Source organism: Anopheles bellator, chromosome 2 (assembly GCF_943735745.2).
Source record: "Anopheles bellator chromosome 2, idAnoBellAS_SP24_06.2, whole genome shotgun sequence".
Lineage (NCBI taxonomy): Eukaryota > Metazoa > Arthropoda > Insecta > Diptera > Culicidae > Anopheles > Anopheles bellator.
Window position 1 is genome coordinate 29,248,792 of NC_071286.1, and position 23,546 is coordinate 29,272,337.

The 23,546-nt window shown below is 45.9% G+C and overlaps 2 protein-coding genes across 2 annotated transcripts; both read right to left on the reverse strand.

Moving 5' to 3' along the window:
* Nucleotides 1–1,902: 1,902 nt before the first annotated feature.
* Nucleotides 1,903–17,147, reverse strand: LOC131211383 (homeotic protein female sterile-like). Its single transcript, XM_058204815.1, has 10 exons — nucleotides 17,037–17,147; nucleotides 15,743–16,912; nucleotides 14,506–15,586; nucleotides 14,207–14,377; nucleotides 13,153–13,272; nucleotides 12,857–12,982; nucleotides 5,794–5,879; nucleotides 2,803–5,309; nucleotides 2,517–2,688; nucleotides 1,903–2,437 (listed from the first exon to the last, which is right to left on the reverse strand). Exons 1-10 carry the CDS (start codon nucleotides 17,145–17,147, stop codon nucleotides 2,372–2,374), a joined length of 5,610 nt encoding a protein of 1,869 aa, XP_058060798.1. The 3' UTR covers nucleotides 1,903–2,371.
* A 5,111-nt stretch (nucleotides 17,148–22,258) lies between these two features.
* LOC131209950 (ribosomal RNA small subunit methyltransferase NEP1) lies at nucleotides 22,259–23,174 on the reverse strand. The gene is made up of 3 exons (XM_058203124.1): nucleotides 22,988–23,174; nucleotides 22,672–22,915; nucleotides 22,259–22,614 (listed from the first exon to the last, which is right to left on the reverse strand). The coding sequence occupies exons 1-3, from the start codon at nucleotides 23,132–23,134 to the stop codon at nucleotides 22,289–22,291; spliced, it is 717 nt and encodes a 238-aa protein (XP_058059107.1). The 5' UTR covers nucleotides 23,135–23,174; the 3' UTR covers nucleotides 22,259–22,288.
* Nucleotides 23,175–23,546: the final 372 nt, after the last annotated feature.

Below are 23,546 nucleotides of genomic sequence, written 5' to 3' on the forward strand. Positions count from 1 at the left end.
AAAGCAACAGTTGACACGAATCAACATCGATCGAATGAAGGAAAAGCGATGCGAAAAGTACTACGGACGTTTTATTAAAAACATATCATTAATCCCTGCCTCGATCTTTGTTTTCTCATTCAACTACTATTATCTTTGCAGTTCTTTTCCCTGCTTAGCTGCACAAGCCGTGCTCCGCATTAGGATACGGCGGCGATTGGTCGTTACTGCAAGGAAATCGTGCCACACATTGCACGACGGTGCACCGTCATCGGTTAGTTTTCCATTCCATTCCCACAACGATTGGACGATTGTTTTCTCTTCTTTGATCAAATAATGCTCTCTCTGGTCGCTTCTCATTCTATACGGGGAGGTACCATCGTATTGATGATGCTACGTCTGTTTTCTATCCGAAAGGCATCACGAGCGTTGCGCCCTTCTCACCAACGCACGACGAATGATGTACCTTGAATGTTTAAACCACACAGAACATGAAGGGAAGATGCGATGATGGCGCGTGACGAAAGTTTTAGTATTACGAGTACACCTTCTAGGGAAAAGGGAACAACCATGTAGCAACGAGCTTCCAGAATGCATCATCATTCACCTAACGAAACTAGCCATTTTCCCTGGCATTGCGCCACACGAACGTATAGAGTGACTGTATCTATGTGTACACATTAGATGCTACTGTAAACTGTTTTGTCTTCGTTTTGGCTTAAATATATTAGTCTAACACCGTTGGACTTACGCTATTCCTTAAACGCTACATAGTGTTGCCGACGTCTCTGGTAGGATCCAAAATGATGCTCTCACATCGTTCGCCCCGGGGGAGCTGCGCGTATCTCATTTGCTCGAATTGTTCCAACGAAAAAAAGCCACTACAACTTTATGGTGATTAGTGTGTGTATGTGTGTGTGTATGTGTGAGTCTAAACATAGTGTAAGTGTAGCATATTTTTACATAAATGTGACGAAAGCACGCCAGAGTGTGTGACACTAACAATAATTCTTTTATGTACAGTTACTATTCTTTCTTCAGGAACCGCCGTGTGGAGCACGATAGAGGAGCGAGAGTGCCGGGCGGATGGAGCTGAAGACGTGGACAACACAATCGTTAAAATTATATATTTACACTTCCAAAACCTGCAACCGCGTCCCGCGGCAACCCACGGCCCGGATGTTTCTCGATTTGCTAGCAGCCGGCCTCGTATCGATAAATACACGCTCCACCCGACCATTTTTTCCATAATTTCTCTTTCATTTTTAGGGTTTTTCTTTTAACTTTATATATCACAAATGATAAAGAGTGCTTACGAACTAGAGTACATTTGATCGTCGGCCACAAGCCGAGTTTCTTTCTACGTCCACCTTTGTCCTCCTTAATTTCACTTCTCCCAATCGGTGACCACACACATTTACCTGATTGCGGATAGTTCCTAACAAGTAGTCAAGTGTCCATCCATAATGTGGTCGGATCGATGTGTCTGTCCAAACCACGCTGCTACTATACAAATTCATTATCCTATCGGCACCGACATAATATGTTGGCCACAGCGTTTGCCGAACGAACGTAATGTCATCTTCATTTGTTTTAACTGAAAAACGTTATTGCCGAACCTCGCCGCACTAGACCGACTACTCCTATGCTACATTATAATGCTATTTGACTGTTTCATTCTACGCTTACATACCTAAAACGGGGGAGGTGTCAAGAGTCAAATTCGATTCTTTGTGGTGCCACCCTCTGTCTCTCTATCTGTCTCGGTCACGTTTCGTCTGCCGGTAGCAACAAGTCGTTGGTTGAATTGCATTTCTTTGCTAGTTATTTTGTTTTGTTTTTGCGATTTTTCGTAACACTAAATTTAAGTTTTTTACAAGATCGATGATTTCTAGACTCTCTCCGCTTTCGTCGGCCGATTTTTGCTGCTTCTCCTTCATTCTCTATTGCCGCAGGAATCAACGGCAACGCCGCTCCCGTTTATAGAGTAGGTAGTTGGTGTGTGCTCAGAATTTTGGTAGTGATTGCCACTACGATCGGTGGTTTAACGCGTGCGCACATCCTATTTCTGGTAACGACGCTTGCGATTGATTGCTTTGGTCAATCAGTTGGTTTAGCGGTTCATCCGCCCGCTACAGTAAAACCGTGGCCGCGCACCATATGCCATCCGTATGCCTGACGCACCTAACCCGACATAATAGTCACGATGGATGAAGCGCGACCACCAGCGACCAGAGGCTGGCAACGTTCAACAACGTAACGTAGGTGGTTTGCCATGGCGAATCACATCTCTTCTTCGTTGTAATCGCACCCCCCCCCCCCCCCAGATCGCACAGGTTGGTATCAGTTATTACCAAGTGTACGAGAGAACTCTGCGTTGGTTCAATACTTTTTACAATGACTCTTCAAAAGCGGCCATCAAATCGCTCTGCATGTTCATATCGATCTGGCCAGCCATCTGATAGAAATGCGTATGTGAAAAGGAGACGAAAAGTTAGTCAATTCAATCGAACAGAACTGGCAACGTGTATACTAACCGCTTCTCTTCTTCGGCGTTCCTGTTCCAGGCGTCGCAGCTCTGCTCGCTTCGCAGCCGATCGATCCAAAGCGTGCGGGGTGGTAGGAGTTGACGGCGAAGGACTACCTTGCGGTGAAGCTTTGATGTCCTCCACCACTCGGGGCGGTACCGGTTCGATGGAAACTTTGTTGCTTTAAAGAAAGTAACGACTCATGAAAGATTCTCTTCTGCAGGCGGCAAAACAACTGCCCCGGACCCCTCAGCATGCGGTAGAGATCGATAGACCCTGGAGAAAACACACTTACCGTCCATTGTTGAACTCTTCCTGCTTTATCTTCAGCTGCTCCTGCTGACGTTTCAGCTCCTTTTCGGCCTGCTCCTTCTGCGAGCGCTTGAGTTCCTGCTGCTGCAACCGATCGAGCTTTTCCTTCGCCTTGTTCCGGAACGCCTGGAACGAGTCCATGGCCGGTTTCGGTTTGTTCGATGTCGGTGTGTTCTGGGGCGAGCCGGCCGATGCCAGCGATGACCAGGCGTTTTTCAGGTTCTGGTCGTGTCCCTTAAATGCGTGCGCAAAGTTCCCCTTCACATCCGCCGGAGGTGGCGTCGTGCCCATTTTCTTCTCGTTCGGATTGATGAGCAGATCTTCGATCGGTTTCGGTGTCAGCATGAACTTGCCCCCGGAATTTGCAGGCGGTAAATTTCCTCCACCAGCCCCACCACAAGGATCTTCCTTTTTCACCGTGATGACACCACCGATTCCACCGTTCCCGCCGCCACCACCAACACCTCCTCCATTACCACCGACCGAAGGCATCATACCCATGGGGCCACCAGCGCCACCAGATGTTAGGTCGAGCGAACGTTGGTCGTGCAGCAGTTGGTTGTTGCCACCACCACCGTTGCCACCACCACCCGTCGTTGGCAGGTTGATTCCGGAAGCCACCGTAGTCGGCTGTGGGTAGCCACCACCGGGGCGCATAAAGTTTTGTAGCGGATCAAACATCGACGACATGTTGACGTTGCCCATGAGCGGGTTGGTCGTGGTCATCGTGTTCATCACCATCTGACCCATACCCATGCCACCCATGCTGGCGGCAGCCGCCAGCGTTGCAGCACCCATGCCCCCGTTCATGGTCCCGCTGCCGTTGAACTCGTTCACGAACCCATTGCTGACGTGATGGTGCTGCTGCATTTGGCTCTGCAGTGCCATACACAGTTCCAGCTGCGGCAGTAAGCCCGTTTGGTGGCCCGTTAGATCTTGCTTCAGGCCCGCCGACATATCATTTAGGAGGTTCAATCCAAGCGACTCCGATTTGATCGATTGTTCGAACGAGTTCAGTGTATGCTCGAGCGGATCCACGAAGCCGGCGGCGGCGCCGAGTCCACCACCATGCCCACCATGTCCGTTACCGGTCGAACCACCACCACCACGGAACTGTTGCTGCTGTTGCTGCGCAAGCTGAAGTTGCTGCTGCTGCTGCTGCTGGTGGTGGTGTTGTTGCTTACTCACGATTTGGCTCTGGGACATTTGCAGTGACTGCTGCAGCCCGCCAGCCATACTAGCTAGGTTGCTCATCGCGGCCAAACTCGTCGCTATCTGGGAGGTGGGCGGCAGCCCTAGCATACTGTTTATCAGCCCGTTGCTTGTGCTCAGGCCATTATCGGTGCTGTTATTACCGCTGGACGGAGGCAGCGCTGAAACGGACGTGACGCTACCGTTGGTGTTGATTCCACTCGATTGCAGTGACACCGCAGCCTGCTGGTGCTGTGTAACAATATTGTTGAGGTTAGAAGTACTGTTGTGACTATTACTATTACTGGTCAAAGCATTCACAGGTAGCATCGTGCTGGTAGTGGTGGTGGTGGTGGTATTTGGTGATGGTATGGGTAGCGAGATTTGGTTGCTGTTACTACTACCGGTCGAGTTGGGATTGCCACTGCCACTGCTAAGGTTACTACTATTTACAGTGCTGCCACTACCGACGGACAACATTGGCGGTATTAGGGGGTTCGCTTGGGTGTGAGAAGAGTTTGCCGCCGACATTTGCTGCTGCTGCTGCTGCAACTGTTGCTGTTGCTGCGGCGGCAGAAGGAGCGGCATTTGTTGCAAAAGCGATGGCGCCGTGACCGCCGTCGCCGTCATCGTGACCGTTTGCTGCGTGCCAAGCATGCTACTGCTGCTATTGTTGATGCCTACCCCGGCAAAACTGGATGAAACGATGGCGTTGTTGTTGTTGCCGTTGTTAACCACGCTATTGGATGATGCGTTGTTGTTGTTGCTGCTGTTGTTAGTGGCATTGCTGCTGAGCAGGTTGCTGTTACTCGCACTGCTGCCAGTGCTACTGCTGCCCACGTTGCCACTGGCAACGTTCGTTGTTAATGTCGAGCCGGTGGTGGTGGTGCTTGATAATGACGGGACCGATGATGCCAACGTGGATGAGGATTGTGGTGGTATGATAGATTGCGCTAACTGTTGACTCATAGTGAGCGGCGGTTGTTGTTGCTGCAGCCTACTGTGCACTTGCTGCTGCTGCTGCTGCTGCTGCTGCGTTGACGGTGGCTGCTGAGTAACCGATGAAGTGTTCAGAACGGAGGTTTGCGGATGCTGCTGCTGTAGAGCAATAGCGGTAGTCGCGCTGGCGTTCGCGTTCGAGAGAGGTGTGATGGTGGTGGTGGTAGTGGTGTTGTTGTTGTTGTTGTTGGTGGTTGTGATAGTGTTGGAGTTTGTGGAGTTTGTGGTACTGCCAGCAGTCGGTAGCATCTGCGATACCGCAGTCGTTGCCGAAAGTGTTGATGCAGTGGCCGGAGCGGACTGGAAATGTGGTATGGGCAAAAAATGAGAGTCAATATGCATGCTATGCTACACCCGGGGGTTATTTATCGTATGCATTCGGGATCTCTGGAGAAACATAAACAAGACTAATTGACTTTTCCCAAAACCGAAGAAAATATCGAAGAGTTTAATTTTGAACCGAAAACATTACATTCGTCCCTGGGGATGTGGTGTATATGAATGAAACTATATTTTGTGCCCTTCGGAGCGTAGTTGATGGAGGGTTATACTTGCGAACAATATGCCGTAGTATCGCGTGTACGGAACTCTATCAAACGCTATATCAACATAGTAACACGTGTTACACTATTCTGTGTGGGGCGCACACTGCATTCCAAAACAAAAAACAAACAATAACTCAAACACAAGCCTGAACGAAAACAATCCTACACACAGAAGCCCTAACAGGCGAGGGAGCGTGAATTTTTACGGTTTGGGCCAGGGAAAAACAACACACACATACCGAATTGGTTAAGCTCGTGCCGATGGCCACTGCAACTGCGGGCGATGAAGTGTCTTTTTTCTTTTTCCGCGGTGGCCGTCCTGGTTCTGTAAAGAAAATTTCGGTAATACCAAAGGAACCGTTTAAAATTTGCTTGGAAAGTGGTGTACTGCCACACCACTCGACGCGTACCACCCCACCGGGCTTTGGATGGGTCTGATTCGCGCCGTATCCTTAGCGTTCGCTTAAAGGAACTAGTGTTTTATAAATACCTTTATAGGGGCACACGCGCGCGCTATGCTGCTGAATCTTCAACAAATTTCTCATCGGATGCCTCTTCCAACAAGTTGTTACACACCATCATGGTTTGAGAAGTCTTTTAACTTGTTTTTTCTCGCTCAAACCACGTGTAACCTTTGATGTACCACGGAACAGCCAACAATCGTTTCGACCCCCCAGATATACGAAACCCAACCGTCCGTTTCGATATGATACGAGGCGAGACATAACATGACCCGTGGTACACTCTACACCACCTCTTTGCCATACCACCAGGCCCGGCGGCCCACGGATACGATCGCCATTCATATTAACCGCCGTTCGTTCGTTCGTGTGACAACCGCCGTCCGTTAGAGTATCAAATACTCCCACAAGCAGTGAAAAGAGAGGCGTATGTACCATTTTTTTGTTGTTTTACTCTTCGACTTTTATTACTTATATATATATATATATATATATGTATATATACGTTCTTTTCTTTTTTGTAGTTAAAGTTTTACGATTAATACGGTGAATTTTCCATATAATTTTATTCATTTTCGCTTATCTCGTATGATCATCAACATTCTGGCGCTTGCAGTGTTGTTTTGCCGTTTTTAGTAGTGTGGATCGATATTACCGTTTACTTTCGCCATGTCCTTTTCTTTTGCTTGCTTGCTTTTCTCTGTTCCACTCAAAACTTAGCAACTATTCGCGATCAATCGATTGGTCGGTTTAACCGAACAGTCAAATCATGAATGAGAGGGATTTTAGAGAGATGTGTGTGAATGTGTCCCCTATTTCTACATTTAGCTAATCCGTTCCGTTACGAGATGAAATTGTTGTGTTTTCATTACTTTTTCTACAAACGTACGCTCTGTTGATGGCGCCCTTTCGAGTTCGCCTGCGTGTCCACAAAGTCAGCGTAAGGATATAACATTGAATTTGTTTAAGTTAGCCGTCAGTATTCGCCATTCAGTTCAGTCAATATTATAAATCGATGTGATGCCCTGCCGCCGTAAACACATATATAAAACGTAAACGCCGATCCGCGGATGTGAATGTTGTTAGTTCTCTCTCGATCAATAATAATGCTAATCATGCAGCACGGAACGGTTTTGTGTTGTACTCGCATGCGTACCCTCGCTCTCCGATGCGTCCCTGCTGTAAGAAAAGACCATCGTCCATCTGATTCGTGCAACTTTCTTTACAATCATTTGCTTGTTTTTATCCGTTCTTTCTGTTTCTTCGTAGACGATCATCACGATGATGATCAATCGCAGTATAACCAGTTTCCATTTTTGCTTTGCTTATGTGTGTTCATGTTATGACCAGGAGGGGATATATAGCTATATTGGTTGGTTGTGTTTAAATATTTAAATCGCAACTCGTTCTTCCTGAACTGTCTCTGTCTACGTCGCTCGCTATTGGCGCAGTTCAAACTTTCCTAACAGAATCGACCATGGCATTACCACACTGTTACTTACACACTGTTTAGTTATGTTATGTTTCCATCAAACGAATAATATACACTATATGAAGAACTCATGCGAGCCGTGACTTTGCTTTCCACTGCCGTCTAGTTATTAAATGTTGCTTCTCTTATCATTGACCTAGAAATGTGTTTTTCTTCTCTCACTTTCCTTGCTGAAGAGAAGTGGTTCATTGTGAATTAAAAGAAAGACATCTGACCTGCCGCCACGCGTCGTCAAATGTATCGCTAAATGTATCGCTATTAAAAAAATCAATCCTACACCGGCGAGGCGCAACAGATCGTGGATGAACATAAGTTCTCTGTTTGCTCACCACTTAGGGCATAACACGCTTCTCTGTTTTGCTCCTTAGCTTCTCTCTCTCACACAGTTCGTCGGGTGCAAGTGCTGAAACAGTGACAGTAGTTTTATGCTTTGACAAAGTAAAGAAAATGTGAATACATTGTTCTCGTACCAAAAACTGGGAACAACTGCAGTGTGTGATTGGAGTTCATTTTTATCTATCTACCAATGCAGAGTGGTTTACGGGGCCATATGCGCTGGTCATGAAATACATTTTTGTTCAATCGCTTCTCACTGCAGCCGAATGGCCCTGCAGCGCCATAAGGGAATTCCCGAACGGTTGAAGCAAATCAATAGTGTGCAGATGAGTTTATCGATCTTGCGGAAGAAAGGGACAGAACGACAGCCAATCGAGGCAGGCAGTATCATTTGGAAGGAAGTGAAACGAAATTGAGCTTTCTATCTGCTCTTTTAACTTTTCCCTTAATTATAAATTAAGAAAAAAAAAATATTATATTTTGCAGCATGAAAAACGTAAGCATAACTCAAGAAACGCAAACACGCAACCACGAATCTTCCTCCAATGCGTAGAGAATAACAATGTCGATAGTAGTGTAGTTTGAAATTGAAAAACAAATTCGACTCTTTCACGTGCAAACAATGTGTAATGGGTTTTGGCGTTGCCGACAACATTCGAATCACCGATGGTTGTTTTACTATATTACTGCGAAAGATGATTTTAGTTTCCTCCGTCGTTCGTTTTTTCTCCTTCTTTCTCTCTTTCTCTTTCTCTTTCTCTTTCTTTCTCTTTCTTTCTTTTTCTTTCTCTTTCTTTCTCTTTCTTTCTCTTTCTCTTTCTCTTTCTCTTTCTCTTTCTCTTTCTCTTTCTCTTTCTTTCTCTTTCTCTTTCTTTCTTTTTTTCTTACTTTTTCTCTCTCTCCCTCTCTGTTCGTACACGGCAAAAATTTCGGCCAACTCTCACGTGTCCAAAGCAAAGGAATTACTATGGCAAATATTCCTAGTCCAGCCTTACACACACTCAGAGCCGTAATTGCGCTACTTCTATTTCACTGCAATCGCAAGTAAACAATCATACTATCTACCTTATAACAAATTCGGTTCGTACTAGACTGTCCGTCATTAACGGCATGTTTAACGGTACAACACACTTCTGCTGGCAACATTATGAACCAAAACAGAACGCTTCAATTTGCATACTTTTCATCATCGCAATAATATACCCTAACGTTGAAACAAGTCAATCATAATTGTAACAAAGAACACAAAAAAAAATTTGCAGATGGAGGTTGAATTAAAATAAGTATGTGGCGTGAATTACGACGCATCAAATTTCATTTACGTCCACGTTTCTTGACCCTGTAACTCTATGAAATGGTGGAGAAAAAAATCTCACTACTGAATGAATTCAGGCGTATTACACATTGTCTGCGTTCGAACCTGCCTCTGACCTTCTTTTACAGGAGACACATGCATTATCATTAAAACCTCGTGGTGTATGTCATTTGTTGGTAATATACTATTCGTTCTTTTTTTCTAATTTATCTGCTCTTCTCCCTATGCTGGTCTAACCTGACAAACTAATATCAGAGCAGGATGATGGGGCGGTGAATGTCTTAATTTACACCTTTTTTGAGCAACATAATCTAAAACTGGACCCGTTGCTGGCATAAGGATTTATATGTGTGTCTAATTCCCACTCACTTTAGGCAAGATTCACAAATAGGACGAGAGAAAAAGGAAATTCAATGGTACTGATATATTTTCGAAGCGAATAAGGTGAAATACGAATCCTTTTCCTCGTTCGAACCAGAAAGCAGTAATCACGTTGACGGATCATACGAAAGCTTTTGGATAGAAAAGAATTGAACCAAATTTTCTCTCTTTTCTAAACGCAGGCCAGGATGTGTATCTTTACTATGTATCCTCCAACCGTTAGGGCAACAATTGGCTAGTCTAAGCATTGTGGAAAGCATTGTGAAACGGTGGCAAGAGTATACTTTTTCGTAGAACTAGTGCATCATACATGGTCGCTTTTATGTTCCAAAAATATATGAAAAATTGCACAAGAAAGTGCTACTTGTTTATGTTCCGCTCAGTCAATGGACAACATCGGTTTTCAATAGTAATCTTAGTAATAGAACGCTAATTGTTAAAAGGAAGATAGTAGTATCGTTGAAGAGACAAATAGTATCTGATGATAGTGTGATAGAGGTATGCAAAAACTCGAACGGATGAACCCTCGTCGGGCTGATGGAGAAAGTCTCTTGCTCTCTCTTTTTTTGGCTACGCAACAAAACGCATACAGATTAAAAAAGAAAGGTAAAGATTTTCCATTTAAAAACACATACCTTCTTCATACACTCTTCTCTCCTGCTGTGTAGCGCTGGGTAGGTAATTCTTAGAGTCAAACAACGGTTGTTTTCACGCGACCGCGGATCGCACTGTTTCCTCTTTCGATTCGTTTTTTGGTCAATAATATCTTATCGTTTTTTTCTTCTCTTTTCTGTTTGTGGCGCGGAACGCGGACATTAAACGACCCGGACGGTACAAAACACGCGAAACGCGGCACGCGCGCGACGGTGGTATTATTGTTGGCTGCCCCCCATTACACATCACACGAGAAATTTGTTGAAGATTGTTCAAAGCAACATAAAAGGTAACATAAAGGAGAATACAATGACAAATATTTATACATATATACGGAAACACATGTGTACATAATATACGTGTACGTATGCGTGCGCGTACGGCATGCATAAAAACATATACATAATATTGCCGTGCTGCTGCTGCTACTACACAATCGTATTCTATTGGAGGGTTTTTTTGTTTTTGTAAGTTTACAATTATTTGAACTACACGCATAAAGATGGAAAATTTCAAAATGGTCAGAGAGAGAGCAGGACAATGTCGCCTGCAAGGATCCTTCTCTTCGCCTGTCTTTCATCATATTTCTACACCGCCTTTTTGCGCTGTTAAGAAAAAAGAAATTACTATCGCACAGATTGCACTGCCTGCACTGCTCTATTGCCTGTTCTTCTGTTGGATGAATGGTGCGCCTGGTCACAAAACAATTCCATTCTGCACCAGTTTGAACCGTTCAACAGGCCGTTCAGTTGTTCGCTGTAGGCCAAATTGCTGTCTCTTATTTTAAACCGATTGGATCTAGAGTGCTGCTGCCTCGTTTTCTTTAGCTCTATTGCGGTGTTTCGGTTAAACCAAAGTAAGCCGACTCCTAGCCAGTTAGGCATTTGATCTTTGTGGACAATTTCGTATTAGCTACTGTTCGTTACAAATCAAGCGAACCAAGAGGTCATGTTTTTGCTATCTACTTCAAGGGGGGCTTGCTGGCTGGCTAACTAAAACCCGTTGATCACCAACAACATCACGAACCCCAAAAGTGTGAACGTATTTTGCGGCAGGACAAAACTCAAAGTAAAGTAGCATTTGTGTGCGTGTGTGAGTGTTTTTACACAAAAAAGAAAGTTATTTCTACACCCTAAACATATGCTCGAATACAAGTATACTCTAAACTGCAGCAGCATGATAGTAGAGAAGGCAGATCAAAAATCCAAACACTGCTAGAAGCAGTAGTGCCAAGAACTACTAACTATATGTATATATATACACTTTGTTCAACAATGCGCTCGGCGTTGTGAAACTGCCCGCAGTTCGCATACAACTGCACGTTTGGGGCTTTGTCCATTTATTGCACGAAAACACGCATCATTCGCCTGACGGATCAGAAAAACCAAACAATAAAAATATACAACGTAGTTAATTCTTAAAATACTACATTCATCAGGAAAGTCTACATGTAGTGCACGCGCTCCGAGGACATCTGTGCAATGCTTATAGTCTCTGCTGCGTATCGCGGCATCCAAAGACGTTATCATACGAATGGTCGAGAAAAACTTAACGTAAAACGAAATAAAATGTATGACTAAATGAAGATCTTCCTCTCACTGCGCGCGCTCTGTCTATATTCGTTTCCTACTAAATTAAATAAAACAATAACTAATCTTTACAACCGGTTTCCAATGCAATAGCGCAATGGCCGGACCTCCGCCGTCATAGTGGCGTCAGAAAGCCCAATTTCCGGATACCGATAACAGAAACAGCAAAGGCAGATGAAAGTACGGTGGCGCGGTAGTGTACGTGAAGCTTTTGGGGGGGGAAATGAGACGCTCTCTTCATTTCTTCACACTCAGGTATGAGATTTGCTGCTTTTATATAATGAAGATTAATATCTATACACACAAATGTGAAACCATTTCGTTTCACTTGCAACCCCACGATGGCACCATTCGTCTAGGGACGATCTTCAACAATTATTATTGGTTGATCGTGATCGTGAAGATAAACAAGCCAAAACACATGAGCTAATTCAGGAATGATAACAACAACAAAAAAATGATGAAAATTTTGAACATTTGTTTGCCAGCTGCACTTTTTTTTACTTGGTCAAAAGCGCGCCTAAAGTCGCAATGAAATTATAACACGATCCATAAACGGGGGGATTCCTATATTCGAGATCATAAAAATCGAAATGATCAAAAGCTTGCGTAAAACACACAATGGCTGTGTGTTTTATGTCAGGTGATGTTTTCAACACGCCTGCCGCCGCCAAAGTGAATCGACCGTCCCGCCGAACTATCTTCTCTGATCGCCAGACAGCTCTTTTGACTGACATTGCGCTGTGTGACTATGAAATTGTTCACTCACGTTCACTCAACTCAATCGACACAAAAACAAATACTTTTCGGTTTCGTGTGTTTTATACCCTACCCTCTGTGTGTTTTTATGTTATAAATAAGATTATTACCCCTTCTTTTTCTTCTTCTAGATCATCCCTTTCTTATGAAGAGTTCCTTCAATCTAAAATTATTTAAATTTTAAAATTACTTTGTAGTGTGTCATCGATTCTCCTTTTTTCCTTTTATATGATAGTAGTTCACTACAGAATTGTGATTAATCTTTTTTGTGTTTTGTTTTTTTTTTGTTTTAGAACAAAGAAGATTTTGCCTAACCTGCTTCACTGTCGCTGGAATCACTAGAACTGGAATCGCTTGAACTTGATGAGGAGGAATCACTGGAACTACTGCTGGAGGACATGTTTCCCCCAGATGGAGCCACATCCTGCTTGTTCGCTTCGTCTACAAGCGGCGGAAATCAGCACACGTTAATTCATTAGAACGATAAAAATATGGAGAAAATAAAATATAGGATAAATTAGCAGACACTCACAAAAACCAAGATCACTTCGTTTTCGAACTTACTTCGAAGAAGCATAAGTAAATCAGAAAAATACAAAAAACAAGTTTACCCTTTTTCGCGTTCTTCTTGGTCGTCCCAAGTTGACCCGTCACGTCTTGCAGGCGTTTTTCCAGCTCTTGCTTCTTCTCCGTCATTTGCTCTTCCTTGGATTTACCAGAAACTTTTTTGTCTATAGAGAAAATTGAATGACAAAAAAATAAGAAAGACAACGTTGAAATACGTTCTTCGTGCCTAGTCAATCACGAAGGTAGAAAAATAAATGATAAAATTGAAAAACAAAAAACAGAGTTCCACTAAATCCATAGACTATGTAATGGCATTACTTCAAATCAACGTGATGGAAAAGAAACTAAGAAAGCAAAATAACAACTAAATAACTATTGCAGAAATCAAAAGAAAACAGAAGCAGGCAACTTTAGTACAGACAACGTTTCTGGCAAGGTTTTGTTAAAATGAGTTATTGATCAGGTTTAATCGTGGATCCTCATCTTAACGAACCTTCACAGCATCGTTGAAACGCCAAACAAATTCAAACAAATAGCAATGTAAGTATAAAGATAGATGATAAATTAGGTAGTTAGCATGTAGGTATATCTTCCAATTAACAGACACTACTGATAGTAAATATATATGCAGTTCAGTTCAGTATGTTCAGTGAACTATTCGAATAAAGGCATCACTTAAAACAATGGAGCAATTTTAATCGCATTTGATTTGTTATGTACAAAACACGGATCATGATCTTGTAGTTTGGGAGCAATGAAGAAACTAAAATACGAATTTGTGAACTATATTTTAGGTTTTGAAACAGTAACTAAGTGGTCACACTCTTGGTTATCTTTCAGAGCTCTAAAAGCACAGAGAGCACGATATCACAACAACGAGTAATGCTTTCGTTTTGTTTTGCGAACTATAAAGCAATCTCAAACAAAAATACACCAAATATTTGTCAAAATTTTGTGATACTTTGAGCAGCTTGTAAAGTACATACTGGTGGGGACAAGAGTGCATGTAATAGTGTGTAAACAGAAAAGAACACAAAATCGATGGTGTGATCGGTATTATCTTCATCAGTAGCAGTGTTTGTTAAGTTGGAAACTTACAGTAAGGCTTACGAGTTTTCTTGCGTAGACAGGATGCGACGTAGCTCTCAAGCTCGCGCAAAGTTGATGGCTTCAGAGTTTCGAAATCAATCTCTATCTCGTCCGGATTGGAATCGCGTAACGATGGCTCTCGGCTCTGGATTATATGTACAACACGACCCAATTTATCGCCTGTTGAAGAAACAAAACATTTATGAAAATTGGAGCGAACATAAGAAGCTGTAGACTGCAGACATTACAACTGGTTGAGGAGGTTTGAGAATGTTGTCGCTTTTTGGGTCAACTTTTTCTAAACTTACCCGGCAGCTTATTAATGTCCAGCGAAAGTTGTCTTTTCTCGTCGTACGACATTGGTTTGGCTGTGTCCTCTTCCTCCGAATCGAAGTTGGTGGTGTTTTGCGATGCCTTCTTCTTGTTAGGCGCACGCGGAACGCCTGCTCCGGCCGCCGTTGCGTTTTTGGCCCGTTTCGCAGGAGCATTCGGCGCACCACTGGCAGCCCCACCAGCTTTCGGTGCGCGCTGACCCTTGGCTCCCTTCGCTTTGTTACCGGGGGCGGCCATTACCGGAGCCACACCCGGACCACCCATTGCCGGTTGGCCCATAGCTCCCGCCATTTGATGCATGCCCTTGCCTGGACCGTGCGGCAAAACGAGCCCGGCATGCGGGTCCATAATCGGTTTAATATCACTAGCACTGTTGCCACCACCGGGACCACCGAGTGATGGTTTCTTCTTATCTTTCAGCTTTTTCTTCTGCTTCTTTTTGATGAGGGCTTCCTCGGTCAGCTTTCGCATTCGTTCTTGCATCTCGAATAGCTGTTTTTCGAGCAGTTTGAGCTTCTGCGTGCACTCCTCGTCCGATTCGCTCTCTTCGTCACTATCGTTCGAGTCGCTCGACGAGGACGGTTCGCTTTCCTTGCCCGTATGATGCGGGGCCACATTGTTTACCGGCTCATCCGGTATGTTGGCCAGTCGCATCTCGAAAACGTCCTGCAGTTTGCGACCCATCGCGACGACATCATGATCTGGCGGGTTGTACTTGTAGCAATTGGTAAATATTAATCTAACGTCTGCCGCGAACTCCGGTGCCGACTTGTACTCCCGGTTGTCCATTTTGCGCTTAACCGTGCCCAGATCCATCGGCTTCTTTATAATATCGTGGTAATCGTGCAGACCAAGCAACTCCGCATCGACCGGTTTGTAGAATGGCCAAGCATACCCCGAATGCTTCTTGGAAAAGAGCTCTTTAAGAATTTCGTTACAGGACTTTAATGCGTCGGACAGTTTCTCCTTGCTCTTCGGCGGGTACTGTGACGAAGTCGTTCCCTGGTGCGTCATCGGTGACATGGGATATGTGGAGGTTTGATAGGGCACAATATCCTGTGGCGAAGAAAAAGCAACCGCCCAGAAGCGAATAAAGGCAATGCAAAACGAAGAGTGTAAAAAAACCGCGGATCGCAAAACACAGTAGCAATAAAATTAAACGGAAAACCGTTGTAAAGAGGGCATTGGAGAATGTAGGAAAATTTGGCTCACCTGTCGTCCAGATTCTCGTCTGGTGGCTATTTTGGCGGCGCTCGAATCCATCGGCGTGCCGTAGTGCGGGTCGAACACGGTGGCCGTTGGCGTGGTGGTATCGGCCTTTCTCTTAACACCTTTTTTTACTTTTGCAGGCTGCTGTGGAGGTATGACTGTTTCCATTCCGGCTTGCGAACTGTTCACTAGGTACGGCGAGTTGGCCGGAACAGACGGTTTGCTCACCACCGGCGGGCCGCCGATTGGATTGCTGATTGGATTGTGCGGTGCGCTGGCTGCAGCGGCAGCTGCCGCCGCTGCAGCTAGGGCCGCCACCGCAGAGTTGGGTGTGGCCGTGGTCGTTGTGTTTGTGCTGCCCGGAACCGTTTGCGGTGGCATGGTGCCGATCGGAGGAACGCTTGGTAGCATTGTGGCAGCTGGCCCTACCAAACCCGCCGGCACTGGCGCACCAACGCTAGACGGCGGAACACTCGATGAAACGGTCGCACCGAGCGATGAACCGGGGCGGGCACGGGCAGCGGCTGCTGCTGCGGCCGCAGCGGCCACAGCATTTGCTCCCGCCACTATAGCCGCATTCGGTGCTACACCGGCAGCCGCTGCGGCCCCGGTGACCGAGGTATTACCGACCAACGTTCCTGGTGGCGCAAGCGAACGGGGTTTCTTCTTGCCACCCTTCGGTTGGGGCACTTCCATTTCGGTCTCATCTTTCGGCATCAGCGAAACCTTGGCGAGAAAGAGTTTCTCCAGAGTCTGGGCCATCACGACTACATCCTCGCCCGGTTTGTTGTACACGTAACAGTTGGTAAACATGGTGTTAAAATCCTTTATACACTCTTTGCTCGTCCAGTAGTAGTTGTTTTCGAGCCGTTTCTTGATCGTACCCAGGTCCATGGGCTGCTTGATGATCTTGTGATAGTCGGGCAGGTTCAGTTTCTTCGCATCAACCGGCTGCTGGAAGGGCCAGCTAAATTGATGCTTCCACACGGCCTTCATGACGGTGCGCAGAAGGAAATGAATCTGATTCGTCAACCGTCCGGGTCGATCCGGTGGCGGTGCAACCGGCGGCTGGACAATGCCGTTCACCGGTTCGACCGCCGGCTCGTTCCGTGGCGGCGGGTCGTCCATATTCTCGATTGTAGCCGGTGGTGGGACAGCAGTCGGTACTGGAGCCTACAAAGGTAAGAGAACCATACAAAAATGTTACTCCTTCGCCACAGACCAATTGATTTGGGAGGTTGGTTTGCCCCGTGAAAAACAAATACAACGAGCCCCCGGGAACAAAAGAGAAACATACCGGTGCCACAGAAGGCGTTGTCGATCCTGATCCTTGCTGCATAGTGTCTGGACTAAGCCTGAAACCGAATTCCTCATTAGCACACAGATCATAATAGTTTTCACTCCACATTTTTCATAACAAACTCGATGACCATGCACAGTGGAGAGGCATATTTAGTTGCTTCCGATCGAAATAATAGTCGACTACAAAAGCACCGGACGGCATCGAGGAGCAAAGAACGGAATGCATCTGGAAACCCGGTGCCCGTTGAGTGGATGGCATCACAAGATCACTCACTCGAAGCAAAGGGCAGCTTTGTTTGCTACTTAATTCTAGTTCTAGTTAACTCTCAACTCCGCGAGGGTGCAATTTTTGAGCCACTGAAAAGCCTCTTGCGACACACAAATGCCGCTGCGCCTAATCGTCGTCGCCCCATCATCGATTATCCATTTTGTGATTTCACTCTTCCGCAAAAGCACTCACACATCATCTCACGCATGCACACCACCACACTACGGCGAGCATAATTGAAACGCACGGCAGAAAAGACCAAACAGGTAAAGCGCGCGCGTAGCGTATGCAATTTCTTACTGCTTGTGCTCCTCCCTCGCTTCTTCTTAGCCGTTTTCCTGGGTCTCGCCTTGATGTCGCTTTAAAACCTGTCCTGCCGACACCGCCTGAGGTGGCCCACCACACAACCAAGCGCGCGCGTTGGTGCGTCTCGCCGATCAAGGGAAAGGGAAACCACGATAGCCGGGAATTTCAGCAGCTGCTGCGGCGACAGTTCCAGCACAGCCAACATTCAGCAGAACACGGCGCAAATCTGTACACAGCACGGGACGGAACGGAAAAAGAACGCATCGCGGCAGCAAGCTGCGTGTCGCCAAAGCACGTATTGGACGCAGAGGGAGCGGCGACACTCACAAAAGCGCGTGAACCGCGTACACACTTCCTTCGAATCCAAAGCAGCGGACGAGCGCGAGATCAATGTACACTCAAGGTCAAGATCTACACCGATAACTTGAAATTGACCGCCAATTGTGACTCGAAACCGCTGTACTTCACACAACACTGCTGGCCCGCACCGTCAGCTACACTTTAAGCGTAGTTCTTTGCCAAACTGAGCAATATTTACCACCGAAATATTACATTTTTAATCGCAGCTTTTCCGTACAGGCGGCAGTGTAGCGTCTTTTTCTCGATAGCTGCTCACCGCTGGCTCACTGCGCTCTCACACGCGTCATTCGCAAAGAAAACCCACATCATTACTCCCAATCGGTTTGCCTCACCACTACAACGGTGCCTTTTCCCACACACACGCGCGCCACAAACTTCTTCCTCTCAGTCACTCATGTACGTCACTCCCTACGCGGCTGCATATTGAATGGTTTGGCTTCGCTAGCCGATCGCCCGTTCGTTCGTGTTGGTATCGCACGGCGCTTGGTGGTGTTGCGCATCGGAAATTCGGGTTTGACGGTGGAACGTAGCAGACAATTCATTCTACTTCACCATGGGATAAAAGGAGTTCGCTCTCGGAGACGTCACGTACACACGCTGAACAGGCATTTTTTTTCCACTACCCGGAATGGCTCTGCCTGATACGCCTCTCGTGTGTATCACGCGCCACTCTGGGGTGGCCCGAGCATAGCCCGCTGGTTCAGCCGCGACTCAGAAAAGAAAAACTGTGTCCCTTACTGTACAGCGTAATGCGCGATATCGCAATCGACTGTGAACAGGCATACGCGACGACCGCTATTACATTCCGTATCTCTCGTTCGACGGCCGCGCCGTGTACCAACCGAACCGGCTCAAAAACCAACCAAGGTGAGTCAACTTTATTGCTTCCGTAAGCTTTGCACCACTACGCCAACCAGAGCAACCTTCAGATCCATTTCCACTGCATATTTTTACCGTAACATTCGCCAAAATCAACGTAAACTCGTGGTGGCGCGCATTTGTAGTTATTTAAATTTTAAACTTTTTTCTATCTCAAGGAACGCCCTGCTCGTTCGTGTGCCAGGCCGGAGTTCGTTCGTTATGAAAAGTGCGTTTTTCCACTGTTGAAAATGCCCTAAAACAATACTTACCGTTAAAGGTTTCGAGGATGCGTGCCCAGTCAGCTGAGAACCATCACAAATCCCTTACAGTTCTGCAAAAACCTGTGGGCAAAAGGATAGGAACGATTTTAGTATGAAGGGCATAAAAAAGGTTTGCCAGTTAAACTCAACAATCAAAGCCATCTTGCTTACTGGGACTAGAATTCACATTCATATAACAACACTATTGAGCAACTACTAGCATTGCGTGCAATGCCGTCAGCGAGCGGTTGAGAAAGATGTTTTCATGCTTGTTTACAATGCTCTGTTTTTGAACATTTCATCAAACACATTTTTGCCTTTGCTGCTAGAGCAATAGAATGTAACGTAAAATGCCAGTATTCTCCCGCTAGCTAAACCGTCTCTGCCTTTGGAACCAATCTGTCTGCTTAAATATGGCACAGATTACTGGGATCAAGAAAATGTCCCATTAAGTGCAAGCGTATGAAAATTGATGCACACAACACAAAAGCGAACAGCATCACCATGGGAAGAGCTGCACACGCTCTATACACAATGGACGATGTGTTTGTTCGGTTGACCAGGTCAAATGTATCATCATAACCTTATGTAACGTGTTTCATAGCAACTTAATCGCCATACATTCCTAATGGAAAAAGCCATAACAATATCTAAAATGCTTTTCCCATTTCAGCCTCTTACTCTGACTCTGTCATCGAGCGAACGAGGTCTGGTTGTTTGAAGAATCTAGAACGTTCCATTGCCCTTTATTCGCAAACTATCTCCTCAGCGGAGTGAATGGATTTTTCTTCGTGCTCCGTCCGCTTGCTCTTGTGCGTTCGATTCAAATGCAAGACAAGGATAGCGAGCCGTCGGAAGTGTGTGAAGACAGTCTGACATCATGAGGCGAACCCCGATTGTACCAACCGTCAGTTCACAACGTTCATTCGCTCACACGACCCATTCTTGGGCGCACGCACACCATGCCACACGACTTCGCCCTGGCACCAACACACATTCACCAGCTACACAGTGACGGAACGGGAGGAAGAAAGAAAGCTGGTGTGCCGCGCACGCTGTACTTGCAGTCTCCGCGGCCTGCGCGGCTGGTAGCTACTGCTTCCGCCCGACAACGATCATTTTTTGCCGTTTGCACTTTTCGTTAGGTGTGCGCATAATGTGCCACCGTCGGACCCACTGGTATCGTTGATTAAGTTGGCTCGGATAACCCATCGCAAACGGCACACCTAGTAGCGGAACACCAACCGTATTCCGGAAAATAGGCTCGGAACTTTTTTTCATCTCCCACCCAAATATGGCGGGCGGCGTTCGCGCATTGCCAGTAGGCTGCGGCCTGCAGTGAAGACAATTTTCAATCAATCTTTTCAGCGTTTCACTGCCCGTTTGCTGGCCGCACTCGATCGAAATGGACAACTCCTTGGTGTTATGATCAGATTGTGCCCATTTACCTGTGTTTTCAGTGCAATTTTCTGCATAAATCTTGATGAAAAACACGGGCCCAGCACAATACACAAGCTACTGGTGAAAACGGCAGGAGCTTCACTTAACCTATGGCGGTGCGTTGCCGCTCTCTTTGGCGCATGCAATGTACCGTCGTCTCGTTCACTCGTTCGCGCCGCTCGCACTGCGGGCACTCAAGGTAGCGTACAACGAACACGAAAGAGTTACTGTTGCGAGCCCCCTCGTCCCGCGCTGCTGGCGAGCGTAGGGATGATGTTCATGCGATTGACACTGCTGGATTACTTTATGCTTTGTGCATGTGTGAGTTTTACCCTGTAGGCCGCTACTAGGACCAAGTTCATGCAGGCAACGGAGATAACAATCCGGTCGACGGCACGGTGGCTTGACGACACACAGTGGGCAGTGGGCAGCAGTGCGATGAGCACCATTCAGTTCCGTGGTATTGGTGGCAGCTTTGTGCAAGTCAGCCTACCCCGCCAGCCCGAGAAAGTCAGTTGGCTCCGCGAGACTTGTACCGCCGGAAACTGCACTCACCGGGTGCAAATTGGAACTCTCAATCGATGGCTTCGGCTACGGTTTCCCGCTAATTTGCAAACCTTACAAACTCCGATTGGCTTTCGAAATCAAAGCAAGTGCACCATCGTCGCGTCGCTAGGAGCAATGCGTTATTTCCTGTTTCATCGTAGTGTGGGCCAAACGGTTCTTCATCCCGCTTCTACCGTTCGGTTGATTGGTTTTTATTTGAACGCTCTACTATACATTCTACTCTTTCGCGCCAGTGAACCGTAGCACATCAACTCAGAAAACAAAATGGCTGCTCGTCTGGTTCAAGCTTCGCAGCTATTCCGTCGAATTTTTCCCAGCCAACACAAACACACATACACATAAATGCCTAGCCCTCACGAACGCACACACATGCACAGCATCAGCAATTCCTTCGTTTAGAAAGCGGAAGAAGCCAGTTTGACCGACGGTCTACAGTGTGCACTGAAAATCTTTTGACCCGCAGGCAGGCAGGCAGGCAGAGAAAATAAACACAAACGAAAACAAATGGAGCATATGCTGTATATCTTTACTCAATCTCTTCCAAGATTCAGGTGTTTTATTCAATCAAACGCTAGAGCTATGAGCCGTAAACACTATTGCACAAATCGTCACACTCTAGCGAGGTGGATGGGACGACCGACTGAACGGACTTCGTTCCCCGTACTCTCATTTCATTAGCACTGTATGGCGACGTTCAAGGTTTCCTCGACCAAGATCGCACACTCATCCCGCAAAAAAGCCGTAACTGCCAATGCTTAACCTTTTAACAGATAATGGCGACTATTCGAAGTCGATATTCACCGTTATAGGATTATCCGCTCACGGTTCGAGAAACATCAAATTTCACCAAACTTTTCTGCGAGAAAAGTGTCGCTGCGAATCGCCTTCCTGCCACAGAAAACGTACGTCACCCGAATGAATCGAAATGATGAAATTTATACATAAGTCTAGAGGCCGAAGCACTTGACGAAAGATCTCGCGCATGAACACCTCCCGACTCACTTCCGTTAAGCTGGTGAGGTAAGATAACTATAGACACTAAATTTCGATTCAAGATACATTTTAAGCGTACGTGCCGACGCTTGAGTTTGATTTTCGTACAATTAGACTAAGATTACTAAAGAAATCAGTCCGTTTCTTATGATGGCTTGTCTGCGACCACCTATTTATTCCCGCGAAAAGAGGTTACACAATTCCCCACGCTTCCTCGAAGGCGGAGCAAAGTTTCGTGCACGTTAGCGCGGCGGACAGCGGATAATTACTGATCGACACTACATCTTCTGTGTAGTCCAAGTTGAGGTTACCATGCGCAAATGCCCCAACCACCAGCGCGACAGGTTCACTTTTTTCCGGAACGAGCTCTTTGGGGTTGGAGACTTTTTTCGCACTGAATGACATGGCTATTTTACGGCAACCGACCGGCAGGTGATTGCTGACCGGGTTTTTTATAACCCTCATCAGTTTCTTCTGTGAGTCTGCCGCTTTAATGTTGAATTTATGTAGCAGTTGAACTGAAATAGAAAGCAACGTTTAAAAATATTCCCCACGCTATCGCCGATACTGTTTACCCATGAGTCCTGCAAATCTTTTGAATGTACGAGGAATCCTTGTTTGCGGGTCGATTTCGATCAGGACATTGCGTTCGGTTTTCACAAACACCTGCAAAAGTCCTGCTCTGTTCAACGGGGAATCGGTCAACATCAGCAACGACTGATGGGTGATATCCGGTCGGCAGCTGCCCGGATCACGCTTGTTCTTTCTCAATATATTCAGGTGGTCATCGCAGTTCAGTAGCTCAAAGGATTGTCCTACCTGAAGTAAACACATCACTTATTAACAAGTTCGAGCCATCGGTGGAATACCTCCCGTTATTCCTTAGCTTACCTTAACTGTTTCCAGCTGGGCCCCTTCTAAGATTATAACCAAGCGTTTTTCGTTCGCTTTGATTTGACTGATGTTCATATGCTTTGACGGAAGGTCAAATTCCACGTCGTGTTCTTCCGATGCATCTAATTTCCTTTTCTTTCCCATCCCGAAAATCAAGTGGTCTGAATATTGAGCCGGCTTTCACTGTTCGATGGTTACAATAAAAACAAAATAAACACATTGCACGAGGCTCGGCATTTGTGACAGTTCTGTGCGGTCACTTTGAGTGACTCAAATTCGGGCTACACAAATGAGCGTTCTGAGCAACATCTATAATTTAACGAAAACCCGTAGAGCACGTCGGAAAACAGTTTCTAATAGATTTTTCAATTATTCATAATCATAAAATTTTATTTTTTCGCATAGGAAACACTATCTATTTAAATCTTTCAATCAGGACGAAAGCACTTGTTTTACTATTTTGAACGAATTCTAGTGTGTGACAGTTCGATCGCTCGGGATTGTCAGTCGAATGTTTTTATTTTTGCTATCTGATCACATTTGTCGATTTGCCAGT